Source organism: Mauremys reevesii, linkage group 2 (assembly GCF_016161935.1).
Source record: "Mauremys reevesii isolate NIE-2019 linkage group 2, ASM1616193v1, whole genome shotgun sequence".
Classification (NCBI taxonomy): Eukaryota; Metazoa; Chordata; order Testudines; family Geoemydidae; genus Mauremys; species Mauremys reevesii.
The window spans coordinates 209697494-209723073 of record NC_052624.1 but is presented as its reverse complement, the minus strand read 5'-3'; the positions used below and the strand labels follow the sequence as shown (position 1 = coordinate 209723073).

General features: G+C 42.0%; 1 protein-coding gene across 3 annotated transcripts in view; it reads left to right on the top strand.

Moving 5' to 3' along the window:
• The first annotated feature begins 9888 nt into the window (after positions 1–9888).
• KCTD1 (potassium channel tetramerization domain containing 1) overlaps positions 9889–25580 on the top strand; it is a 139576-nt gene continuing 123884 nt past the window's right edge. The window contains exon 1 of one of the 3 annotated variants that reach the window (XM_039525471.1): positions 9889–10015. In XM_039525471.1, coding sequence (XP_039381405.1) covers positions 10007–10015 — 9 coding nt within the window. In that variant the 5' untranslated portion in view covers positions 9889–10006. Of the gene's footprint in view, positions 10016–18606; positions 18704–25580 lie in introns of those variants that run through there. The other 2 variants (XM_039525472.1, XM_039525468.1) reach the window with 2 other exon arrangements.

Sequence of the window (25580 nt, the reverse complement as noted above, 5' to 3'; positions counted from 1 at the left end):
TACCGTCAATTTGCATCCGCACTGCCCCAAATTCAACCCAGCAAAGTTGATTTTAGTGCTACTCCCCTCGCCGGGGAGGAGTACAGAAGTTGATTTTAAGAGCCCTTTAGGTTAACGGAAAGGGGTTGGTTGTGTGGATGCATTCATTTTTAAATCAACCTAACGTGGCTAAATTCAACCTAACCCCGTAGTGTAGACCATGCCTTAGACTGCAATCCACTAAACCAGCATGCTAGGTGGAGAGCTGCTTAAACTAGCCAGAGGGAGATGCTGACAAGACGGGTATATGATACACCCTGCCCCTCTCACAAAGATAGGCATGTAAGTCCAAACAGCAGGGAGGCACCTCGCTCTGCTAGCAATCCATGAATCAGGGGAAAATAGATGCTCTTCCACCTAAGTCATATGTCCTGCGGCATTTTTCTGCAGCCATGTTAAGAGAGCAGCAGCCATGAGCCAAGAAGCAAAAAGTCACATCCTTAAATTCCACCTAAATTACATTAAAATAATGTAATACCAGGCTGTTAAGAAGGCAATCCTGTCCTAATAGTAGCCACCATCACCAGATAAAGAAACAGATCTTAAAATGGTTAAAGAAAACTTTGTTTGATAACATTCTGTCTGGTAAGAAATCACTTATAAACAGTTGTGGTTGTGAAATCCTCATTTCTTTACTGTTTTGTCTTTATGGTCCCCACTTCCCTATTGTTTATCTGTCTGATCTCTGTCTAGTTCTTTAATTGTTTCTATCTGTTGCATAACTAATTTTGCTAGGTGTAAATCAACTATGGTGGTGGGGTTAAATTCTTGGTTAAAGAATTGTTTTACAATATGTTAGGATTGATTAGAAAATTGTTTAGTAATATTTTAGTAAAATAATTGGTTAAGGTACAGCTAAGCAAGACTCACTGTATAAATGGGGGTCCAAAAGGAAGTTCTTTGGAACCATCTCCAGGAGACAGCCCCAAGATCAGAGCTGCTAGACCTCAACACCCTGCCAATCACACCATGCAGAAGCTGGAGTCCCCAGATGACCTGATCCTGACTGGCCATCAAGAAAAGTTCATCTGCCTTACTGGGAGTGGTGAGCATTGTATGCTTAGCGTGTGCATTTTGTTTTGGTGATTGTTAATAAATAGAGGTCAAGGATATTACTTTGTAAGGCTCTTTCACTGGTAAAGGACCCCATAAACCCACAGAAGATTACACCCTGAGCCGTAGGAAAGGGGTAAGGGTGTCCCTGAGCCCTAGGACCTGGGTCTGGGTAGGTGCCTTTCCCCCGGAGCCCTAGGAACTGGGAAAGGGTGGGGGTGCCTAAATCAACCGAGTTACACCTTGAGCCCCAGGCATTAGGTAAAGGTGGGATGTCCTAGAGTGTTCAGGCAACAAATTTAGGATAAAGTTGGGTGCCTTATACCCGGAGCCTTAGGAACTTGGCAAGAGTGGGAGTGCCTAAGTTAACAGGGTTACGCCTTGAGCCCACGAAAGGGTAAAGATGGGTGCCCTAGAGTGTGGATAACAGATAATTTTGTGTGGGTAACAGTGCTTGATCTGGTAGATGTGCCCAGAACTGCATAGTTTCACATAATGCAGCCACTGGGAGGACGTCCTCTCTTAAACTTTAACTCAGAGGGTAGGGTGCTCATCTGGGATGTGAGAGACCCCCAGTGCAAGTCCCATCTCTGCCTGAGGAGAAGGGATATGAAGAGGGACTACCCACCTCTCAGGTGGGTTCCCTAACCAATGAGCTATAGAGTCATTGTAACTCTCTGGCCCAATTAATATTTAATTATTCATTTTTTTTAAATTCAACTCCAACAGAAGAGATTGAGATTCCCCTCCATAAGAATGTTCCATAGTCCAGTGGCTAGGGCAGTCACCTGAGATGGGACAGATTCAAATTCCTTCTCCTCAGGCAGAGGAGGACTTGAATTGGGGGCGTCTCTCTCATATCCCAAGTGAGTAACATAACCACTGGGCTAAAGGTTATAAGGGAGGTGATCCTCCTGCTGGACTGTTTTATGTGGAGTTAGGTGACCTCTGAGCCCACCTACCAGATCAGGGCCCACATGTGATTTAGGTGGCTGACTGCCTCTCTTTCCCCTAGTATGTGGATCACTCTGGGGCCTAAGGGGGAGATAGGTGCCCCAGGTGCCTAGAGTGAGGCTGCAGTGCACATGCTCAGAGACAGGAACAGGGGCATCTAAGAAACTTTTACTGCAAAAATGTAGGTGCCAAATGAGTTTAGGAGCTTACAGGGTAAGGTGGCAGCTGAGGAGGAGTTCTATGGATTGCAGTGGCACCTAAAAACAGGACTTTGGGGCATAAGTACCTTTGTGGATCCCACCCTTAGTAACTACAAAAGACACTTGAAACAAGGAGGCATTGTCCCCCATTTGCCTTCAGAAGGCTCCTCTTTGTGAACACTGGGTAATTGGGCCTCTATGGCTTTCCAGAAGAATGGCTGGTTGAAGGAGTCTGGAACTAGGAAATACCAGCTGTCTATATCAGTCCCCAGAAAATGCAGGGAATTTCCCACAGTTAGTTATATTATTTCAAGCATCAACTTCTAGTTAGGCTGGGGTAGGGCACAGGTGCAGATAGGTGCCAATGACACCAAGATCAACATTCTCAAACTTGGGTGCTTAAAGTTAGCTTTCTAAATCCGTATTTAGGCATCTGAATTATAAATGGCCTGCAGCTCCCATTGATGTCAATGGGATTTGTGAGCTGAGCAGTTCTGAAAACTGTGAAAATTTAAAATACTGACCCATGGCTCCATAACGTACCAAGCGCCAGGAGGAGCAGCAGAGAGGGGCTTCCTGTGGAATTTCTCTATGGTCCTTGGGTCACGCACACAGTTGAGAAGCTCTGCCCCCTGTCCTCTCCATGGGCCTACAAACACTTTCCCCTCAAGGGTTCACAGATTCCAAGGCCAGAAGGGACCATTGTGATCATCTAGTCTGACTTCCTGTATAGCACAGGCCATACAACTTCCCCAAAATAATTCCTAGATCAGATCTTTTAGAAAAACAGCCAATCTTGGTTGAAAAATTGTCAGTGATAGAGAATCTACCTCGATCCTTGGTAAATTCTTTCAATGATTAATTACTCTAACCGTTAAAAAGTTACACCTTATTTGCAATCAGAATTTGTGTAGCTTCAACTTCCAGCCATTGGTTTGTGTTATACATTTCTCTACAGATATTATTAAATATTGGTTCCCGGTGAAGGTACTCAAGACTGTAATCAAGTCATCTGTTAACATTCTCATTGTTAAACTAAATAGATTGAGCTCTTTGAGTCTATCACTATAAGACACATTTTTCAATCCTTTAATCATTCTCGTGGTTCTTCTCTAAACTCTCTCCAACTTAATCACCATCCTTCTTGAATTGTGGACACCAGAACTAGACACAGGATTCCAGCAGCAGTTGCACCATTGCCAAATACAGAGGTAAAATAACCTCTCTACTTCTGCTCAAGATTCCTATGTTTGTGCATTTAAGGATTGCATTAGCCCTTTTGGCCACAACATCACACTGGTAGCTCATGTTCAGTTGATTATTCACCATTACCCCCCCACCCCCATCCCCAAAAATCTTTTTCAGAGTCACTGCTTTCCAGGATAGATTCTCCCATTCTGTAAGTATGGCCTATATTATTTATTCCTAGATCGGGGTGGGCAAACTATGGCCCGGGGGCCGGATCCGGCCTGCCAGCCATTTTAATCCAGCCCTCAAGCTTCCGCTGGGGAGCAGGGTCTGGGGCTTGTCCCACTTCAGTGCTTCAGTGCTCCAGCCGGGGAGCAGGGTCGGGGGCCACTCCACATGACTCCTGGAAGCAGCGGCATGTCCCCCCTCTGGCTCCTATGCATAGGGGAAGCCAGAGGGCTCCACTCTGCACGCTGCCGCCACCCCAAGCACTGCCCCCACAGCTCCTATTGGGAACTGTGGCCAATGGGAGCTCTGGGTGTCGTGCCTGCGGATGGGGCAGTGCGCAGTGCTGTCTGGCTGTGCAGGAGCCAGAGCGGGGACATGCTGCTGCTTCCGGGAGCCACTTGAGGTAAGTGCCACTTGGAGCCTGCACCCCAGAGCCTGTCCCCATGCCCCAACTCCTGCCCCAGCCCTGATCCCCCTCCTGCCATCTGAACCCCTCCGTCGCAGCCCGGAGCACCCTTCTGCACCCCAAACTCCTTATCCCAAGCCCCACCCCAGAGCCCGCACTGCCAGCTGGAGCCCTCACTGTCCCCCCCCACAGCCCATTCTCCCACCCCAGCCTGGAGCCCCCTCCCACACTCTGAACTCCTCATTTCTGGCCCCACCCTAGAGCCCAAACCCCCAACCAGGGCCCTTACTCCCTCCTGCACCCCAATCCCAATTTTGTGAGCATTCATGGCCCGCCATACAATTTCTATTCCCAGATGTGGCCCTCGGGCCAAAAAGTTTGCCCACCGTGTCCTAGATGTATACATTTACATTTAGCCATATTAAAATGCATATTGTTTTCTTGTGCTCAACTTACCAGGTGATCCACATCACTCTGTATTAGTGACCTGTCCTTTTCATTATTTACCAGTCCCCCAATGTTTGTATCATCTGCAAACTTTATTGATGATTTTGTTTTCTTCCAGGTTATTACTAAAATGTTAAATAGCATAGGACCAAAAACTTATACTTGCGGGAGTCCCCTAGAAACATACTTGTTTGACTGATACTTCTATTCTACCATCCATTTGGATGAATACTATTGTTAGGATTCATTTTGCTTCTAATATACCTTTTAAAAAAGTCCTTATTGTCCTTAACTTTGCTGGCTGTAGATTTTTTTTGTACCTTTGCTTCCCTTATCAATTTTCTACAGGTCTTAGTTTCTGATTTATATTCATTACTATTAATTTTCCCTTTCTTCCATTATTATGTATTATAATTTTTTATAGCTGTCTTCATTTCTCCTCTGAACCAGGTCAGTTTTTAAACTAATATATAGCCTTATTCCTCAATTGTGGGATAGTGGCTTTTGGGGCACTTAATGAAGTGTCTTAAATGTTTGTCAGGAATGTCAGAAATTCCATGTGATGGACTGCATGGAACTCCCTGAGTTATGCTGATGTTTTTCTAGAGAAGAGTATGATTTAACCAATAATTATGAGGAGGTGTTATCATACCATGGTATCTACCATGAAGAGTTAAATAAGCTTCACCTGCTATGACAACATAAGCAACAATTTCTTCATGAAATCAGTAGCATAGCATACACCCATCAAAAATTCTGAAGGAAGGTTAAAGTTGCGTAGAAAACTCAACAACTTTAATGCCACAGATTCTGGTGATTCATGTTATGGTGCAGAGAAAGGGGTTGCCTCCTTGTACACCAGACAACAAACAGTTGTGGCCTTCCCAGCCTGTGGATATTCCAAGATCTTCTAGAGGTCTCAGGACAGCCAAAAAGGGCTAGAACTTTCATGCCTGTACCCAGGGGCAGCTCTATGTATTTTGCCGCCCCAAGCACGGCAGTCAGGCTGCTTTCGGTGGTGCGCCTGCGGGAGGTCCACCAGTCCCACGCCTTTGGCGTACCCGCAGCCGAATTACTGCTGAAACCGTGGGACCAGCAGACCTCCCGCAGGCATGCTACCGAAGGCAGCCTGACTACCATCCTCACGGCGACCGGCAAGCTGCCACACACGGCTTGTCAGCCCAGGCACACGCTTGGTGCACTGATGCCTGGAGCCACCCCTGCCTGTACCTCTTCCTTCTCTGTGGCTGTTTGCCATGCAGAATATGACAGTGTAACCTGATGTAGAGAAACATTTGAAGGTCTGAAGAGTTGAGCCTGTGGAGAGCATCACTACTCAAGTTCCATACTTTCCAGAACTGCTGAGTCATAATTAGGACTCCGTGTCTGTCACTGAGATTGCGCAAGTCACAGATTCCTTGACTGTCAACAACCTCCATGACTTCTGAAGGGGGCAAAATACCCATGACTATATCATAGCATTAGTCATAATTGCGTGAAGTTGGGATGTACGGGGTCAGGGTAGTGAAAGATGCTGCTGTACAAGCTTACCTACCTCCTTTTGATGAACTTTTGAGCAGAGGCTTTTTTTCTCAATGCTCTTTTTTTATGGCTCACACTACTTAAGTACAAACCAGTTTTGCAAAAAAATATAACCATGGAAATCTATTTCTTAAAGTACTGTATTGAAATTTTGCAGATGAAGCACACAAATGCATATTTCAGTCATTCATGAGGGAATAATGAATATGGAGGAACCACATCCATAAATCTCCTGTCTCAAAACATTACTTAAATTCCTTTCTGATTGTTTCTTCAAAAAAAATCCATCCCATATGGAATGGCCAATACATGCAACTGTTGCTAGCTTTTATTTCTGCTTTTAGCTGCTATGTATTTTTTTACTCTGAGATTACAACAGGTATGGAAGTTATGTAACTGTTCTGGAAAACTTTGAAAATAAGGTCAAATTGACAGGAGGGCCTTCCTGCGAATGGCCTCTGTACTTGTTTCCAGACAGGATTACAGTTAAATCAAAAATAATGCCCTGGGGTAAGCGGACACATATGATCTGCAGCCTTTAGAAGATTTGCCTCTTCAAAAAGCTGCAATTTTCCACACGGTTAACATTGACAATTATATAGAAAAACTATTGTAGTTTTCCAGAGGCTAATTACAAACAGGTGATGGTTTGAGCACAACTTCAGAAATCAAATACTGAGCTCATTAATGTTGCTATTCAGCTTCAGTAACATATTCATAATTCACAAACACAATATAGTTTTATGTGAATTTATTTTAAAAATTTGCCCAAATAAAATAGAATAGAATTTGGTTTCACATGCTGCCCTCTGTATGCAAAATATCCCCAAGCAGTTAATAAAGTTAAACTGTGGCAACACAATAATTTGTATAGATACATGTGGCAACTGTTATGGGTCCAATTCATCCCTCATGGGATTCTACTGATTTCAGTAATATAGGCCTAGATCTCCAACAAAATCACACCAGGGATCAATCATTTTGGCCCTGTGTTCTTAGCAATAGTTTCACAGAGCCATGGACTTTAGAAGCTGTGACCAGAGGGAGGAGTACCATAACCGGAACACTGGGGATTTTTCTTCTGTTCTTTTTTTGGAAAGCAAAGCACTATGGAATTTTTAACTTTAATCTGAACAACCATTTAGAGACCTTAGGGACCTCATTTTCATATGTCAGGTTAAATCCTTCTCTGATGTGACTCAGAATAGTCTCCTCTTTCACCTGGGCTATGTAGATTCTATTTATTTAACATTTGTGGTAGCACCTAGAGGTGAGAACCAAGTTTGAACCAAAAATGCTAGGTTGCACTGGCATACAGGAAATGACAGTCCCTGCGCCCCAAAACTTACAATTTACAGCCAAAAAGCTGGCCCCTCATCTGACTGAAAGGATGACATTTCTAGAAAGAAACACCACCATCACTGGTACTGCACTGGAGTGTCAACTTTGGGTATGAATTCAAGTCCTGATGTGAGACCTATGATTTTCTGACTCAGAGCTGAAAGTGTTACCAAATGAGCCTTCTGGATGCAATAACTATATTGCTCTTGCTTCTTAAGAAAATGTATTTTTCTTATCAAACACTGACATCATTTGATAAAGTTTTTCATACCTTTTAAAGAATATTGTTTTTCCTTACCTTTGTTTATAACCATTTGCAAGTTTAAGATTTAAATTTGTTTCTTTACTGAATTATTTCCCCTCCATTATGCACGTTGATAATGAGTGCCAGGCTGCTGGCATTGCTTTATTTATTTATTAGAATGAGAGCACTGAAGCATTTAAAATAGATACACATAAAGAACCATAAAGAATCTGCAAAAAGACACAAAGTAACAGAAAAAAGGTCAGAATTGCACAGTTTCCTTTTAACATGCCATTTGGTGAATGGCAGACTTTAAAATTTAGTTTATTATATTTTATTGACAGAGACAGAAGATTCTTTCAGAATATAAACCAATCTTTGATTTCTTGAAAATGACTAAACTACCAAAGCTGAAACCTGACAATATATAACATCACTAGAATTTACAATACCCAGATTTCACAAACCCATATGGGAAAGGGTATTGTAGAATGGAGTTTTTCTTTAATAGTATTAATAATTAGGAAGGTAGTGGAAGGTTTAATTTGAAAATGTAACTGAACTAGCCAGGAATTTCACGGTACTGAGCATTTCTTAGGATAGTTAGGATGCCTGGTCACCTCAACAAAGTTTTTTCTCTTTGATTGTAGTCAATGACGCCCAATTAGTTAGTCTGTAGGCATGTGTGTCTTAAATATTGTAATGACAAAGTATTTGGAAAATGGTCTGGTTCTTTGTGGGAAATCTTGCCAAGTTGTTATCCACTACCATTCCAAAAAATGTATTGATTTTGTTGAAAGTGTTTAGGAAGCGAATTTGTCGTTCCTTATTTTTGTGTGTTGCAGCAATTGCCTTAAGGAAAAAGGGATGGCTTTTATTTTATTTACACTTTAAAGCATAAAAAAATCAAAAGCCAATTGCAGGCATTTGCTGGACATGTCTGGTTCCATACAAGAGTTTATTGAGCATCTTTGGCTTTACAGCCTGGTCTTTTTCATAAGAAATGTCAGCAAAGTCTTTGAATTAATGGACTGTGAAGTGCTCAGAAACATACCGTTTCAAAAAGTATACTGCAAGGATGTGACACTAATGGGAGGTGACCAATGGGTTTCTGACAAAATAGCCCATTGTAACTAAAAAGGAATTAATATGACTACATATGGCTTTGTTCAAAGCTACTGTGTATAAAATAGTGGGGTGTCTAGGTTAAGAAGGGAGCAATATACTAACCCCCATCAAGTAATGGATGTTAACATTATTTCAGTCATCCTAGTTTAGCTTTCTTCAGAGAAAGAGGGGTGGCAAACTCACTAGACAAGTAAAGGAAATGTTTAGGGTTCCATTTTAAATGGCTAATTGGAGAAAGAAAGTTAGCAGCGTTTGTGAGCAGTGTCATATGAATCTAAATGGTAAATTCCTGGATTTGCTTACATGGATTTTGTTTTATTTTAATTTCGCTGTTTAAAAAAATGCAGTGAAACTCCTTCAATCTTTTTGCAATTCTGCATGGTTGAGCATTTGAAATGAGTTTGTGTATTACCCCCAGGCATTGATTCAGACTTGATTGGGGCAAAGCAGACTCCATGTGCTTATTTTTATACACGTCATTTGGGAAGTTATATAGCCACGGGAACAGAAAATGTGTTGCTCCATTGCCAAATTATCACATATCCCTTGATCAAACCGGGAGGTGATCCTAGTCAACAAGTTGTACGACCTTAGTGCAACGGCAATGTCAGGTCAGCTTGGGAAAGTGAAGAGGCAAATCTAAATACAAATAATAATAATAATAATAAAAGAAACAACCAACAATCCTTATAATTATCATCATCTGCTGCTTTTCCCTCTTCTGGCAAAGAAACACTCCATCCATTTGCAGAAATCGCCCGCGGAAACGTTACATCAAAACTAATCACAACGATTAAAATCAGCTTTTCTGTGCAAGAGGAGAGTAAAACGCAAGTTGGAGGCTGGAATGAGTCTCTTTTTTCCACACACAAAAAAACCTGAAAAAAAATTACATGATATATCTATCTATCTATATATATGCACGTTTTGAAGGAGATCAATGTTATGCCTGTGTGATCAGTTAATTTAATTTAACTTTTATTGTGGAGATTGATTTAGACTAGAGGTAGAGACATGAGCTAATTGTATCCTGATCCTTGCCTTGAGGGGTTTTAAAGCCCTGGAGCAACTATTCTCTGTATTTTGTTCTGTCTACCTTAGCCAAGCTATTGCATTTCTCTCTGGTGTAGCGAGGAGAGCAGATCGCTGCTGGGAGAGAGAAATATCGGAAGTGGGGAGGAAAAAGGGGGAAAGGACTTGGGGAGAGAAGAGCGAGAGAGAGACTTTGTGGCTTCAATGTTTCAGGTAAGATCTGACTGTTTGGGATTGTTATTATTTGCTAAGGAGGGTATGGCTGGGACTCTGGGCGCAACTCGCTTTTACGCATGTGCCAGGCAATGGGAGAGCGCTGCACCCTCCTATAGCCACAGAGAGGGAGAGAGAGAGACACGGGGCTGGCAAATCTCCCACCTCTAGTTCGCTGGGCCAGGGGGATGCGGGCTCCGCTGTGAGCGTGCAGGAACGGACTGGGCGGCGGGGGAGGGAGGTGCGGCGGGGTTTTCCCTCTGCGTCCCCCGCCCAGCCCTGCCTGCGAGCTCGCCCCGGCTTCCTGCAGCCGTTTGCTCTCCCTTGCGCACTGCCGAACCGGCTCCCGGGGTGCGTGTGTGTCCGGGGGGGGGGGCAAGCGGCTCCCCGCAGCGCGGCCGGGGGCCAGGCGGGCCCGGCCGGGCTCGCATTGTTCCGCGGCTGGCGGGCGCGGCGCCATTGTGCGGGCGGTGCAGCAGCTCGCTTCCCCTGCCCGCGCGGGGACCCCCCGCCGCTCCCTGCACACGCGGCCCGGGCCCCCTTGTCCCCCTGGGCGGCGCGGGGCTGCAGGGAGCGGGGGAGGGGGCAGGCAATGGTCGGGGCCGGGCTCGCTCCCTTCCCGCCGGGCCGGGCCCCTCGCGGGCCTGCGCTCCCTCGCCGCCACTGTGGGGGGTGCCCCGGGGGCAGCGGCGCGCGGTGCTTTGCCTGCGGGGAGAAACCTGCTGGTGCCCGGAAAGCCCCGCGCGGCGCTGCCGCGGGGCCAGGGCAAGGCTGAGCTCCTCTCGCCGAGCAGCTGATGCCGCTCTGCGGCACGTGCCCCGGGCCCCTGTGTCTGGGCGCGGGGCGCCTGCCGAGCACGTAGCCATTGTCCTGCCAAAGCCGCTTCCGACAGCCCCGAGCGGCTGGGGCGGAGGCAACCTGCGGAGTTACCGCGAATTGCAGTGGGGGGCTGCTGCTGCTGCTTGCAGAGGTTGGGGGGCAGCAGCGCCCAGGAACTGGCCGGTATCCTTGGGGCTTTGGCGCCCTGGCTTGTCTCGGGGGTGTAAAATCCTGCTGCCTTCGCAGCGCGCTTAGTCTGCTGGATACTGCAAAGTAGCCACATTCAAATAAATCTTGTGAGTGTGTGGGCTTCCCTCCCCCTTCGCGGTAGAGAGGGGATGGTTTAACATACTCGTTCTTTAAGAAATGTTCCCCTTCTGTTTTCAATCAACTAAGCTGGCAGCTAGATACAAGTTTATTTGAGAATACCCTCTGGGTACCAAGCATGCTTGGATTGTTTTAGCAAATTAAAAACGAGCAAAATGCTTTTACCTTCTCAGCAGTAGACTTTTGAAGAGACCTCATGTTTTTAAGCAAAAGAGGAAAAGGGGGAAAAAAATCCAAATATACCCAAAACATCTCTGAATGTGTGAAAAGACAAATGAGTTTTCTTTAAATAGTCCCCTTTCACTAGTAAACTGCTATTAGAGTATATAGTTTAAAACTAAACATTTTATCTATCCCTTTTTATTAAATAAGTTGCAAAGCTATTTCAGCCATTTCTAAGTTAATATTTTATATATGCTATTCTTGATTCATAGTTGAAGGGAAATCTGTTTATATTTTGTTATGATGTAAGATGGTGCTATTAATTCACTAGAATTGCATGCTGGCTAAAACTATCTTGATCCCAACTCCAACTGCTATTTGAATGTAAATGATTAGCAGTTATTATAGTGATAACACTGCTGGATTTTTGGTAATTGCACAGTGTGATATCAATGAAGGTGATCAAACAGCGTAGAAGTTTTCCAAATGTAGGAAAGTTTGTGATTCATAAAAATGAATCTTCAATTTATATTAATTAGGTTAAACCACATACTTAAGGACATTTTTAACTAGTTCACTCAGAGAGACACTTAGTGAAATTTAATACCACATATTCAAAATGACTGCAGTGATTTTGGTGTATTAATTATGCCTGAAGCATAACAGGGAAATGTTCTAGCACACACTAGAGGTCCCTCTTATAGCTGTAAGATTGTTAGCGTGTTTACAGTTCTTTTAAGTCTCTGTGTTTGAATAACATCAACTGCGTCTGCAATATCAACTTAGTGTATTTTTATTACAATAATGAAGCAATGACTCCAGTCAACTACTTTTTTGTCATTTGGGCACTTATGAGTGAGATAATGTACAAATAAGCTCTAACGCTGATTAGACTGGAACTAATTCTAGGCCAGTGGTTCTCAAACTTTTGTATTGGTGATCCCTTTCACACAGCAAACCTATGAGTGCGACACCCCCCGCCCCAATTTAAAACACTTTTTAATATTTAACACTATTATAAATGCTGGAGGTGAAGTTGGGTTTGTGGGTGGAGGCAGCTAGCTTGCAACCCCCCATGTAATAATCTTGCAACCCCCTGAGGAGTCATGAGCCCCAGTTTGAGAACCCGTGTTAGGCATTGATTTTAAGAGAAGGGAAAAGTGATTTGATATCTATGAATTAAATATCTTTGTTCCAAGAAATGTCAGTCCCAAATCCTAAATTTCTTAGTGTTGCTTAATCTTTACTCAGGTAAAACTCCCACTGAAGTCTACAAATAAATAAGGATCCCAGGTTTTGGTTCATGGTTAATAAGGGAAAAATATTGAAATATTAAAGCGAGTAAAGAGCTGAGTATTAAGTAAGGTTAGGTGATGAAAATAACAGTACCTTTATCAGTCTACATACTCAGAAACCTTACAAACATTAACTAAATCTCACAACCTACATGTAATGTAAGCAAGAATTATCACCATTTTACAGGTGAAGAAACTGAGATACAAATTAGTTCAGTGATTTGCCAGAGGCCCCTTACGATAGAGCTGGGATTAGTGGGACAGATTCTAATCTTTTCCCAGTTTAAGATGGTGTAACCATTGACTCCAGCAGAGTTACCTCGATTTAATCAGATTCAGATGCCCACTCAGTGCTCAATCCCCTCTGATTTGACATTCAGTTTTGAACAGGGCCAAATTAGAAGTAAAAGTTTAGTAGTGGTTCTTAGTGGATTTTTGTAAGTACTTTTTGAAAAGACAAATTACTGTGTTCTACTATAAACATTTGAAACTTTAGGACTACTTTTGCTATCAAGCCTTTTTTTTATTTTCTGTTCCAGTTTTTTGTATCAGCATGATTAAAAAATTGGGATGTTTTGTTTGTTTTTAAAATGAACTAATTGCTCAGGTCTAGTGTTGCTTTTGTTGTTGGTTTCTCAGAAGTAACACTTAGGTTTCACTGGATGAAACCTTGTGTTTTAGGGTGGAGGAAATGGGGAACAAATTATTTTGCAAGGTCAAGACTTCCATTCATTAAAAATCTTACTCATGCAAAAATGAAAAATTAAATGACTTTATTGGGTACAAAAATGCCTGCTCATTTCATTCACAAAGGAAATGCAACATGCAAATGACCCACATACACATTCTCATTGATAGGATTAGGATGAGTTTATGTATGCAGAAAATGTAATGTGAAGGGAAATACCCACCGATCATAACACATCTGGGCGCATGATTTAAAATCAGAATATTTCACAATTACAAGAATATCATAGCTACCACTCACACTCTCAGACAGCATTTCAAATGAGCTAGAATGGACAGGAGTGATGTTTTTGTCCATTTTCCATCCTTACTGCTTTAAAAAATGTCATGATACTGCAAAATACATGCATTTGGGTTTTGACTAATGTCTTCACTGTTAATTTTTTGTCACTATTATATATTAGTAGATACAACATGACATCACCAAAATATATTGGAAAGTTTCTAATTTCACAAACCTAACAATCAGTTAATCTAAAACTTCCTTAATAATCATACTTAGCACTTATGTAGCATTTTACATCTTCAAGGGATTGATAATTAAGCAGTGATTAACACTTTTGTAAGGTCAGAAAACATATACAGAAGGCTTTATGCCATGTAAATCAAGAGTAATTTATCTGAAGTCAATGGATACTTATAAAATTGTTGTAAGAAAGAACAGAATCAGGCCCATGGAAAGTATGTGGCTTGCCTGTAACCACTCTGAGGGAGAGCTCTGTAGAGCTTGAAAGCTTGTGTCACTAACAGAAGTTGGTTCAATAAATTCATAAAAGATATTGCCTCACCCATGTGGTATTTCTTAATATTCTGAGACTGACTGCTACAACAACACTGCATACAGTGGCAGAGCTAGTTTTTAAAACGAACGAAGTCCTAGGTCCCAGTTTCATGCTCAATCCAGTAAACAACACTGCCTCACTTGCAATGTGTGCAACTGCTCTGCTCCCAGATGCCAATCAGAAGTGACTATTTGCAAAGATGCCTTATTTTGGATCCCTGATGTACAGTTGCAGTATAGCCAAGTTGGAGCTCCTTCCAGGAAACAAATTTAAGGAGGAAGGGAAGTGTTTTCAAAAAACACAATTCTTAATTTAATAAATCTTTTCTGTTGGTCTGCATTTTATTTTGTTATCTTTACAATTGGGTAAAACTAAGCTCTGAGATAATTCCATTGACTTCTGTGCTGTTGCACCAAGAATTAATGTGCCTTACTATATTAAAATATATATTGTCCTACTTTCTGTAGAATATAATCTCACTTTTGCAGTTTGGAAGAAAAACAGATAAAATGCACATCTTCATTTTATTTTAATTTTATCTGCTTTGCTGTTTGTGCAATTTATAAGTAATATTCATTGCTCTACTTCTATGGTGATATGATTGTGTGTATATTTATATATATAGAGAGAGAAAAAGCTGTAACTGGTTCCTTTTTTAAACTGATACCTTAAAATTAAAAGGCAAGTTTATGAATGTCATAAGCCAGTTTTGCATATATGATGTATGCTAATACAATACTAACATGTTTAGGTTTTGTAGTATTAATTTTAATCATGCTTTTGATTCAAAAAATCAATTAACACTACATATCAGATTGACCCAAATTTGCTTTTGATGCCTGTTCAGTTGCTGTGAGCCAATGCAGAATAAATAGCTCACCTAATATCCTTTTTCTGAATACTGTTCATATGGATACTCCAGTTTACAGCAAAAGTTAGGAGCTAGAGATGGTTAGCACATTATTGGAAATGCAGCTATGTAGATAGGTGATGCGTGTGCAGTTCAAATCTATTATGAAGGAGAAAACTCTCTAAATGCTGACATTCTTCTATGCCTCTTGGTCTTTCCTCCCCACTATACTGAACAAACTTGAATGGGAATTAATACACCTTCTGGATAGGGGCCTTTAAAAACTAAATTAAAACTGCAATGCATAATCACCTCCATGTGATGGGGAAGGGGATTCTCGCTTATATCCAGAATTGTGACAATCAAGTGGCTCTTTCAGTCTGAGTCTCAAACCTTTGAGAATATGGATTTCAGTAGACTTTGGATCAGGACCTCAAGGTATCAGTTGAGTTCTCCAACAGTTGTTAGGTTGCTCTGTCCTAGATAACCTATTTGAAAATTGGGGAGTTATTACTGACAAAAGTAATCCCATATTATCAAAGGTATTTGGATGTTTAACTCATTAATATCAATGGGAGTGAAGTGCCTAATACCTCCAAAGATCTGGGCCAAACTGTTTTCTGTCAGTTAAGTCAGTTTTAAGTGATGTAGAAATGGAGAGACACGGTGAAGTAACACTGTATAAGTCCCACAGCTAATTCCTTCCTATCAATAACATTATTTATAAAGTTTCAAAGAATGCCTTCTGTCATGAAATCCAAAAGATGTGGCATTGTGAGCTCATTGTGGGATGTTTACAGCCTTAAAATATTCTTCTTCGTGCAAGTCTGTAAAACCTAGGCTACTCAACAAAGAAGTGTTACACAAAATAAATATACAGGGCCACATGGTGAACCCCTTATATTGGTGAGAAGTTACTCACCTGAGCAGTCTCACTCAATAGAACTGGTCAAAGTTATCTATCAAACCATTCTGTGAAAGTAAAATACCATCTTTAACAAAACAAATTTTCATGAAAAATGTCCATTTTTCAAATAAACGTTTTGGGTTTTCATCAAACTGAAAACCACAATTTTTCATAACCCCCCAAAATTCTTTGGTTTTAAATTTCATTTAGGCACCAACCCAAACAATTTCAAAGAGAATTTGATGAAAACAGGAACATTTGTCTACATTTTTCACTGTAAAAAAAACAAACAACAACAACAAAAAAAACATACTGATCAGCACTACCACTAAAATAAAGAGGACTGCTTTGGTGAACGTGTGCTCACCAATGCAAGAGGTTTGCAATCTGCCCCATTGATAGGATCTTTATTTTCTTCTAGACTTTTCTCTTTCTGTCTTCCTTCTTGCAATATAACATTACTGTTGATTACTTAGTTATGTTATTTGATGTTTCTTTGGTTTATTTGTCTGTATTCTTTTCATTTCCATCTTACTCTGTAAAAAATGAATAAAGATTTAATCAAGAAATATAAACAAAAAATCTCTTGCCCCAGCCTCCCAAACCTTCAGCAGCTGGAACTTCCCTTTGATCTACTGATCACCTGGTATGCTCTCTGTGAGAACTGGTTTATTTGTAAAACTAGATTATAAACTCTTTTGAGGAAGGGCCCAAGCCTTCTCATTGTTGTGCATGAAGCAGAGCATACTGCTGGCACTCAACAAATAATTAATAATAATAACCGCTGCTGCTCAGGAACCAGTGTTGCCAGAGGCAGGGAGGGGAGAGAAGGGAGGAGTAGCAGACATTGAAAATATTGATAATCCTCAGAGGCCAAGACTTTTAGGGCTTACTAGAGGAGCTCAAAATTAGGGTAAAGCAATATTGTAGAGTCAGAGCAGCTTTATTTCTCCATGTGAATTGAACTAGAGGTTTATGTAAATTGTCCTACCAGAATAGATCAATGATCCATCTCTAATCTGACATTTTGCCTCTATCAGTGACCAAGCTTGAATGCCTCAAAACATACTTTAACTCACTATGTGCCCACTGTATACCAGGCTCTTTCCAAACAGTGAAGACAGATGGTCCCTGTTCAAAGGACCTCTTGGACTAACAAGAAGACAGACAATTTACCAGAGGCAAGAGGAAAAGGGAAGGGGAACAATAAAAGGCAGACAAAGCCTAATTTATATATGGCAGCTTGATTCACTATGAGCAGCATGGCACAGAGGGTTTTTAAGAGGGATTTAAATCTGGATGATGTCAGAAAAGTTGTACCAAACATAGGAGGCCACGTGGAAGAAGGCATAGAGAAGCATGGGAAAGCTGAGAAAGGGGTAAACAAAGCTATGAACATTGGCAGGGCAGAGGAGACAGGAGCAACCTGAAGCTTGACAAGGGAGCAGGATCAGGATGGGGACAGTTACGTAGAGCCTTCTTGGTGGTTAAAACTTTAATATGCAATGGCAGATGGGGAGCCAGCTGAGAGGTTCCAAGATGGAAGTTACCCGATCAAATTGGCAAGCAAGGAAAATGAGTTTAGTGGCTCTGTTTCGTGTGGACTGAAAAGAAGCAATGTGTGTGTGTGTGAGAGCAGTGCTTTCAGTTCTGTGGACGTGAGAGAAAACAGCTGAGACCCAAATGTCAAAAGGGACTTAGGTGTTGCAATGCCTAACTTATAGGTGCCTTGAAAATCACTAGAATCCACAAACCCTGTGTTAGGCACCTCAGCTCCCTATACTATGCATAGGGAGAGACAGGTGCCTGAGAGTGGCATCCACAAAAGCCAGCACAAGAGGCATGGAGCTGCTTAAGACAGCTGATGGGAGATACCAATGAGAGGGATGAGTCATAAGTCCCACCCCTGTCACCAAGCTAAGTACTTAAGTCCAGGCTGAAAAGAAACACTTATCTCTGCTTACTGTCCACAACTGGCAATGCTCTCCTTGAGTCAGGTGCCTCAGCCATTCTTGCAAAAGCAGCTTATGTGCATGCCTACCTCCACACACAGCTAGGGTTGGAGAGGGTGCTCTCTTATCTTTAGCTCAGTGGTTTTAACGTACTCATCCAGGATATGGGAGACCCAGTTTCAGTTTCCCTCTCTGCCCGCTGAGAAGGGATTTGAACAGGCAGAAGGGAGTAGTGAATTGTGACAGTGCTTAATTTGTGCCGGGGCTGAGCACCTCTAGACTTGCTGCATCAGTTCTGAATGTAAAAAAATTTCTTGAGCCTCTGCACCTCTTTCATTACAAATTAAGCACTGAATTGGGATCTCCCACATCCCAGATGAGTTCCTGAGCCTCCTCCCCTGTTTTGGGTGGAGTTAGGTAAGCTCTGAGCACACCTGCAGGTGAGATAGGCAGGGCAGTGCCTATCTTCACCTGGTTTAAAGATTGAGCTGGGGCTTGGGTGTGAAATAGGGGCTCAGATGCTTACCTGAGGCAGCAGTATGCATGGTCACTGGCAGAAACATAGATGCCTAGGGAACTTTTACAAGGGAAATGCACCTAGTGAATAGGTGACTACAGGGTTAGGTAGTAGCTGAGTGGATGTTTTGTGTATAGCAGTAGTACCTAAATCCCTTTGTGGATCTGGGCCTGAGTTATCTGTTGAACCTGGAGTACTCAGAGCAGGTGAGGCTCATCATCCAATTAGGCATTCAGAAATAGGGCTGGATGCCTTCAAGCAAGAGCTGGTAGCTATAGGAGAAGACTCCAGGTTTAGAGAGGGTTTCTCCATAGTGCAAAGTGGAGTTTGGTATGTATGTGATTTATCCCTGGGCTAAAATTCTCTATATTAATTTAGCTCTTGCTCTTAAATGTGTATAGAACTATATGCTGCCTACCCCAACATTCCAGATGACCAGAGTGGTTTAAGGAAGAGCTTCCATTTGAGTTGAAACATAGTTATAACTTGCTCACAGAGAGGCATTTATTCCATTTGAGAAGGATTCTTGTGCTACTTGTGAGAGAAGGTTCCAATGTGGCTTTCTCTACACTACCATAGTAGCTCTTTTGCACTATAGTGTCATGAGCCAAGATAGTAATGAGGGAAACTTCTTCCTGATCCGAGTTGTGATCAGTATGGTCTGAAATATGAGACTGGCTAGACCTTGTCGGGTCTTGTGGATGATGTCAGGGATGTTGTACCAAATATAGGGGGCCATGTGGAAGAAGGTATAGAGGGGATCTTGTGAAAAGCTGAGGGAAAGGGCTGTGTAATCCCCTAGCTCTCCCACTGGACTGGGACTCAGGATACCTGGATTCTATTCCTGGTTCTGCTCGTGACCTTGGACAAGTTACTTTCCCCCTGTGCCCCAGTTTTCCCATCAGTAAAATGTAAAGCACTTGGAGCTCTATGGATAAAAAGTGTTCTGTAAGAGTTAGGTGGTAATTCATTTATTTTATTATTCCAGCTAGTGTAACTGCAGATTCATATGAACCTTACACTATTTTAAAATCTTAATAAGCTATTTGCCTCAATAATATACTACAGATGTAAATGCACAGTTTATGTATAGATAAACTAAACCTCTTACTCATTTAAATGCTAATGCTTTTTTTTAAATTTGATCAGGTGCCCTCTACTCCTCCTATTATTAAAGGCATCTGGTTTCTCCTTGTTCAGACCATTTATTATTTTCTGTACCTCAATTTTGTCCTCTCTTACTCTTCTTTCCCAATAAAATAGTTCTAGTCTTAATCTTTCTCTGTTTAGAAACCCCCCTACACATTTCTAATCACTTTTATTGCCTCTAGCTATCTAATCTAGTTATCTATCACTCCTCCTCTCATTGGATCTTTTTTAAAGCTAGTTCAAAAGCCATCACTGGGAAGGAGACTTAAGGATAGTTTTGTGGCTAAAGCACATCACTGGGAGCCAAAAGTTCTATTCCCAGATCTCCTGCTATGTGACCATGGGCTTATTGCTTAACTGCTGTGTACCTCTGTTTCCCCATTTGTACAAGGGGATAATAATTTATACATATGGGTGTTGAGGCTTAATTAATGTAAAGTGCTGTTTGATCATTGGGTGGGTGGAAGGGGCTATAGAAGTGCAGCATATGAAATATAGTAATTTAATTTGTTTTTCCAAGATGCAGTTGTGTGTTTGGCTGTTGAGGTGTGCAATTTTTAACTCTTTGATAGTATGTCATAGGAATGTTTTGTATTGGTTACACTAATGCAACATTAGGTTCCAAATACGTTCAGTTGGGTCATTTTCTCTTTGGTGTTTATGGTGAACATCAAATGGAAAATCTGAATTACAAACTGGACAGAACAAGTAGACTTAGAAATGAGCTGTAGCTCACGCTAAAATAAATTTGTTAGTCTCTAAGGTGCCACAAGTACTCCTGTTCTTTTTGCAGATACAGACTAACACGGCTGCTACTCTGAAACCTGTTGTTATTTTAATGTGTCCTAAGACAGCCCCCATTTAAGTCCTGCTAGGAGTGAAATATGGAGTAGTTTGATCCCCTATACAGTAGCACAGGGCCCAATCCTGTAAGGTGCTAAGTACCCTCCACTCCCATTCCTGCTTAGTAGGTTGCAGGATAAGGCCATAAGGACTGCTGGCTTGTCCCTAGTTTAAATAGACTGACTAATTAACATCAAGCTCTTCAAAAGCACTATTAGAGATGACCAAACTAGTTGGATGCTAGGCACAACAAAAGGGGTTCACAACCTCATTTTTAATGTGAGACTTGAATAGCTCAAGTATGACCAAAATTTTGTATTTCTCACCTACTCTATATTTGCCTATTCTCTCCTTTCCCTTCTTCCTTGGCACCTCTCTTCTCCTGTAGCACTCACAAAAAAATTCCAAGTGGCACTGCTTTCAGATCCTGTTTAGTTGGGTTATATCTCACCCCTCCACCCCCCACACGTACTGGTTTGTTTGGTCTTTGTTCTGTGCATGCTAAGGAGGGGCCCAATCCTGCAAGATTTTTCACATGAACCTGATGAAGTCAGTAGGACTACTTCTATGATTAAGGGTATCAGAACTGGCCCCAAGGCTGGTTTCTTCTCTGCAACTCTAAAAGAAGAGGAGGTTGGACTGCACTGTTTAGCAGTGGAAGCCAGTGGTGTGGTGTGTTTTTCTTTTTTTCTTATCCTCCCACCTCCACTACAGATGAAGCTGCTTGGTGTGTGTGTATGTGTGCGTGCGTGTGTAACATTTCCTGTGAAAATCAATGGACTCTATCAGATTTTCAAAGCTTAGATCTATGCTTCCCTTTGCCCCCACTTGATGGGCAGCTGGCTCTGCCAGCCTCTCACTACTTGCTGTGACTATTATGTAAATCTAACCATGGACTATATTTGCTCTTTCACCCAAGCAGTTATCACACACATTTCCCTAACACTTTAAAATTATGCCTTCCAAACATTTTCTGACATAAAGTTAAAAGTCATCTATTGCCAAAGTGATTTTTCAGCCCTAGCAGGCGTGTTTTTATTTCTTTTTGTATAGTTAAGATAGTTTGAAGCTCTTTTACACAGGCTCCCAAGGGTCAGTTGCTGGGTATATTCAGAAATGTGTATATATACATTTTAGGGCACAGAGTAATTTTAAATGATCTGTGATGTTTCCCTGTCATGGATTCCCAGTAAAACAGCTAATTTGAATGTAACGTTTCCTTCCTTATGCATGCTGTTGGACCACACAGGATATAGTACAAAAAAGTGGCTTTGTTTCTTCCTCTCTCCTCCAACTCTGATCCCAAGCCTACAGCTGTATCAGAGCAGATGGCCCCTCATCCTCCACTGACTTCTGAAGGCCACAAGCAGGCAAACCCTGTACCCTTGCAGAGCCCCAGTGAAGTCAGTGAGTGTACATGCATAGTGATCTGGTAGGTTGTAGCTCTAGAGCCTCAATCCTTCAGTCTCTCACTTAGTAAAGCTGTCAGTCCTCAGCCTCCAAATCGAAACACCTTGCTCGTGTTCAGATCCTAGTCTTTATTCTCTCTTTCCACTTCAGGTCCCTCTGCTCTCATTGGCCTCAATGGGAACAGGAAAAGATCCTCCCATCCTTCTCAACCCCTTTCTCTCAAGCTTTTGGCATTTTTCTCTCAATACTTGTTTTCTCTCTCCAGGTTTAAATGCTGTGCACCTGGTTTTTAAACTGATTAAAGTAGTTTGTCCTAAAATAGCTGTGAGATGATAAAACAAAGCATGTGGTGTTTTTAGGTTTTAAACCAAGACTTTTCTCTCTTATTTTCCACTTTCTCCCTGGAGCATGTCAGCTTGATAACACATCCAGCTCTTTTCTAGAATCCTGCTAGTGTCCTTGACCTTTGTGAAGCATGTTTCAGCACCAAATAACTTGTCATTTTCCCCCTAAATGCCCTGCAAAGACCTTTGCTTAAGGTTGCATTTGCTGTCTGTGTGAAATGCAACTGTGACAAACAACTGAAACTTCAGAGTCTTGTGTCTGGGCTAGTATTAAAGAAAAGAAAAAAGCCAAATAGACAAAGTAGGACCCAGTGAAAGCCTTTTGGGGCAGGAAGAGAAGCATGACAACTAACACCTGCACTGTATTGAAGTAAAAATATAAACCAATATATGCCCTGGGTTTGGAGGAAAGAGATGGTTTTGGCAAGAGGAGGAAACTAGCTTTTTTTTTTTTTTTTTTAATAAATTAAAACCCTTAGCTTCAGCATGGAACTACTTAAGCATACCATAATTGTGTCACAGAAGGTATGCATACCCTGAAACCAAAAAGGAAGCAGAAAGGCAAGACCAAACAAACAGTGTGATGAACCAAACAAGTGACCTTCAGGAAATGGAAATTTAGCCTTGGCACAGAAAGGAACATAAACTAAGGCAGGAAAAATGTAAAATTGGAAGTAGGAAATATAGGCGGAAATTTTCAAGAGCAAATAGCCAAATACATAAAATAAGTTTTTAAAATATATATATATTTTTCAAGAGAATTGGTGGGTCTGCTAGACTAGATGAGACTGAAGGGTGCAATTAAAGTTGACAAGGACATTGCAGAGGCTAAATTATTTCTTTGCTTTGGTCTTAAGCAGGGAGGATGCTGGGAAGATACCCACCCCATACCAGCTCTATTCAGATAATAAAAATGGGGCCCTGTCTAAGATTGAGGTGTTGGAAGAGGAAGTGGAGGATCACAATGATAAAGTACCAAGACATCCAGCGCCAGTAACATTCACCAAAGAGTCTGAAGAAATTTAGGAATGAAGTGGCTGGTAGTTGCTAACAAAATTGTTTGTGCTCTCTCTCTCTCTTTCATTAAAATCCATTATCTTGCTGTATCAGAGAATGGGAGGAGGACAAATGTTGTCTTTTACAAAGGTGCTAATCTTTTTGACTAGGAAAATTGGTTGAAAATAATTATGGAGTTATAAATCTTTTAGATGGACATCCAAAAAAGTGTATTCTAGGACTAATTTTTAATACATTTATTAAATATCTGAATGGTGAGGTGACAAATTTGCAAATAATACATCATTATTTAGTCAAGACCAGAGAAAACTGGATAATTTCAAAGGAACCTAACAAAGCTTGGTGAAGGAGCACAGTGGAATTCAGTGTCTATAAATGCAATGTAATACAGACAAGTAGAAATAATTTGAACTATTCCTACATGTTACTGGGTTCTAAAAAAACTGTACTGAATGAGGGAAAGACCTGGGCATCATTGTAAACAAATCAATTAAAACCTCTCCTTGGGGTGGGGGGAAGCAAACAAAACATGAAGGCATATAAAGAATGGGATAGAAAATAGTTCAATTTAGTTCAACTATATGCTCTCACCTGGAGTGAGATCCTTATACCTGCTCCAGCCCCATTGAGCCAGGTTAAGGGGCTGGAGTGCCATGGGTGGGGAGGGGTTGCGGAGCAGAGGGAAGATGGGCATAAAGAGGCTCTCAAAGCCAAGGTTCCAGCTGGGGGAGGATTTCTTAGGTGCAGGTAGACAACTGTTAGGCTGCCTTCCAAGCACCTCTTGCAAGCTCTGGTGTAGGGGACCTGCCAGCACCTGGCTGCAGGTGGGACGGGGAGTGCTGCTGGCAGGGCTGTGGAGATTCTGAATAGCACTGCATCTCCCAGGGCAGCCTGGGGTGGCTGCTGTGACTTAGGCCCCAGAGTTGTCTAAGTGATGCTGGGAGCCTCTCCAGTCCCTGGAGCAGCCTAGGATTGGGAGGGTACAAAGGTAGCTTAAAGCCAGGGCTCAAATGGTTGTAGCACTTTTGGGGGCATGCCAGTACTTCTGTGCCAGAAGTACCAAAAGTGCACTGGCACTTTTCTCACAGGGCTCTCCCTCTGGACTGCGAGTTCTGTGCTGCACCTAAGAGGCACCACCCAAAAAATTAGAAGCACAGGAATACTCAGATGGAAGTCTAAATATTGGGGCTGTTAAGGTTAGCGAGGAGGAGACTGTAAGGGGGGGAACACACAAATATGTACAAAATAAAGAATGGTGTTGAGGTGCACTTCATTTTATCTTTCCTAGAACACCACAACAGGGGTGGGGTAACAATGGGCAAGCTTTCTAAAGAGTAGCTTTCTTCTGACCATGAACTTTATTAAAATATGGAAACTAGTATTATCCCAAAAGTACTCTGCTTTTCTGAAAAGCTTCGGTCCAGAACTCACCCCTTCACACGCACCCCCCCACCCCCAAATCTGACTTTCTGTTATAGATTTAAAGAAACAGTTGACATTCTCACAAAGAGGACATTTAGTACAATGGAATGTCAGCAAATTGAAAACTGATACAAGTAAATATATATCTTACCCACTTCATAACTTACCTGTGGATCTCCTGGACACAGATGCCACTCAGGACAAGAGCTTACTATAATTCACTCAGTTCAATGGATACCACCCATCTTCAGCAGCATGCCAGGACCAGAAGGCTGAGTGGCATTGCTCCCCAAGCTATTAGGCATGAAGTCAGGACTCTGGCTGCATTATTGCACAGTCAGCTATCAAGATGGCTTACTTCATGATTGCATCTTAAAACCCCACCAAAAACACCAGCTAAAGTCAAGATGCCCCTTTTCTGAAATAATTGAGCCTCTCAGACAGTACATCATACACAACCTTTCCAAGGATCAGCAGCAACCTGTGGTTAGATCAATAACTCATTTCTTAGTAGTTGGACTACTTAGACTTGTGTCCCCTAGTCTCTCTGAATTAGCTCTTAGAACCCCTTAGAACAGCCACATGAACCAAAAGATCCTTCTTCGTTACAACTGGATACGTTGTCGCAGGCAGTTTAACTTACATCTTTACTGTTGGGACTGCTTAAGCTCTCTTTCCTGCCCCTTGGAGCTCAAGAACAAACAGCGTGCCATTTGGTTATGGACTGCCCTCTTTAGCATCTTGGTGGATGGATGTGCTTGATGTCTCCGCATGATGCTGCCATGTAAGTGGCTACATCACTTACCCAGCATCTAATTCATTGTGCCATCAGACTCCATACACTAGAAGAAGCAGTGTGTAGCCTTCTGATGAACAGAGGAAGGGATTGGTGCTAATGGGAGAGAGAGAAGACTATAAAAGTTGTCAAACATAAGAATGAGAGAAAGTGGGGAAGGAAAAATGCATAGAAAAGATCAGGAAATAGAGAACAAGTGGAAGTGAGAAAATGAACCAAAAAAGGA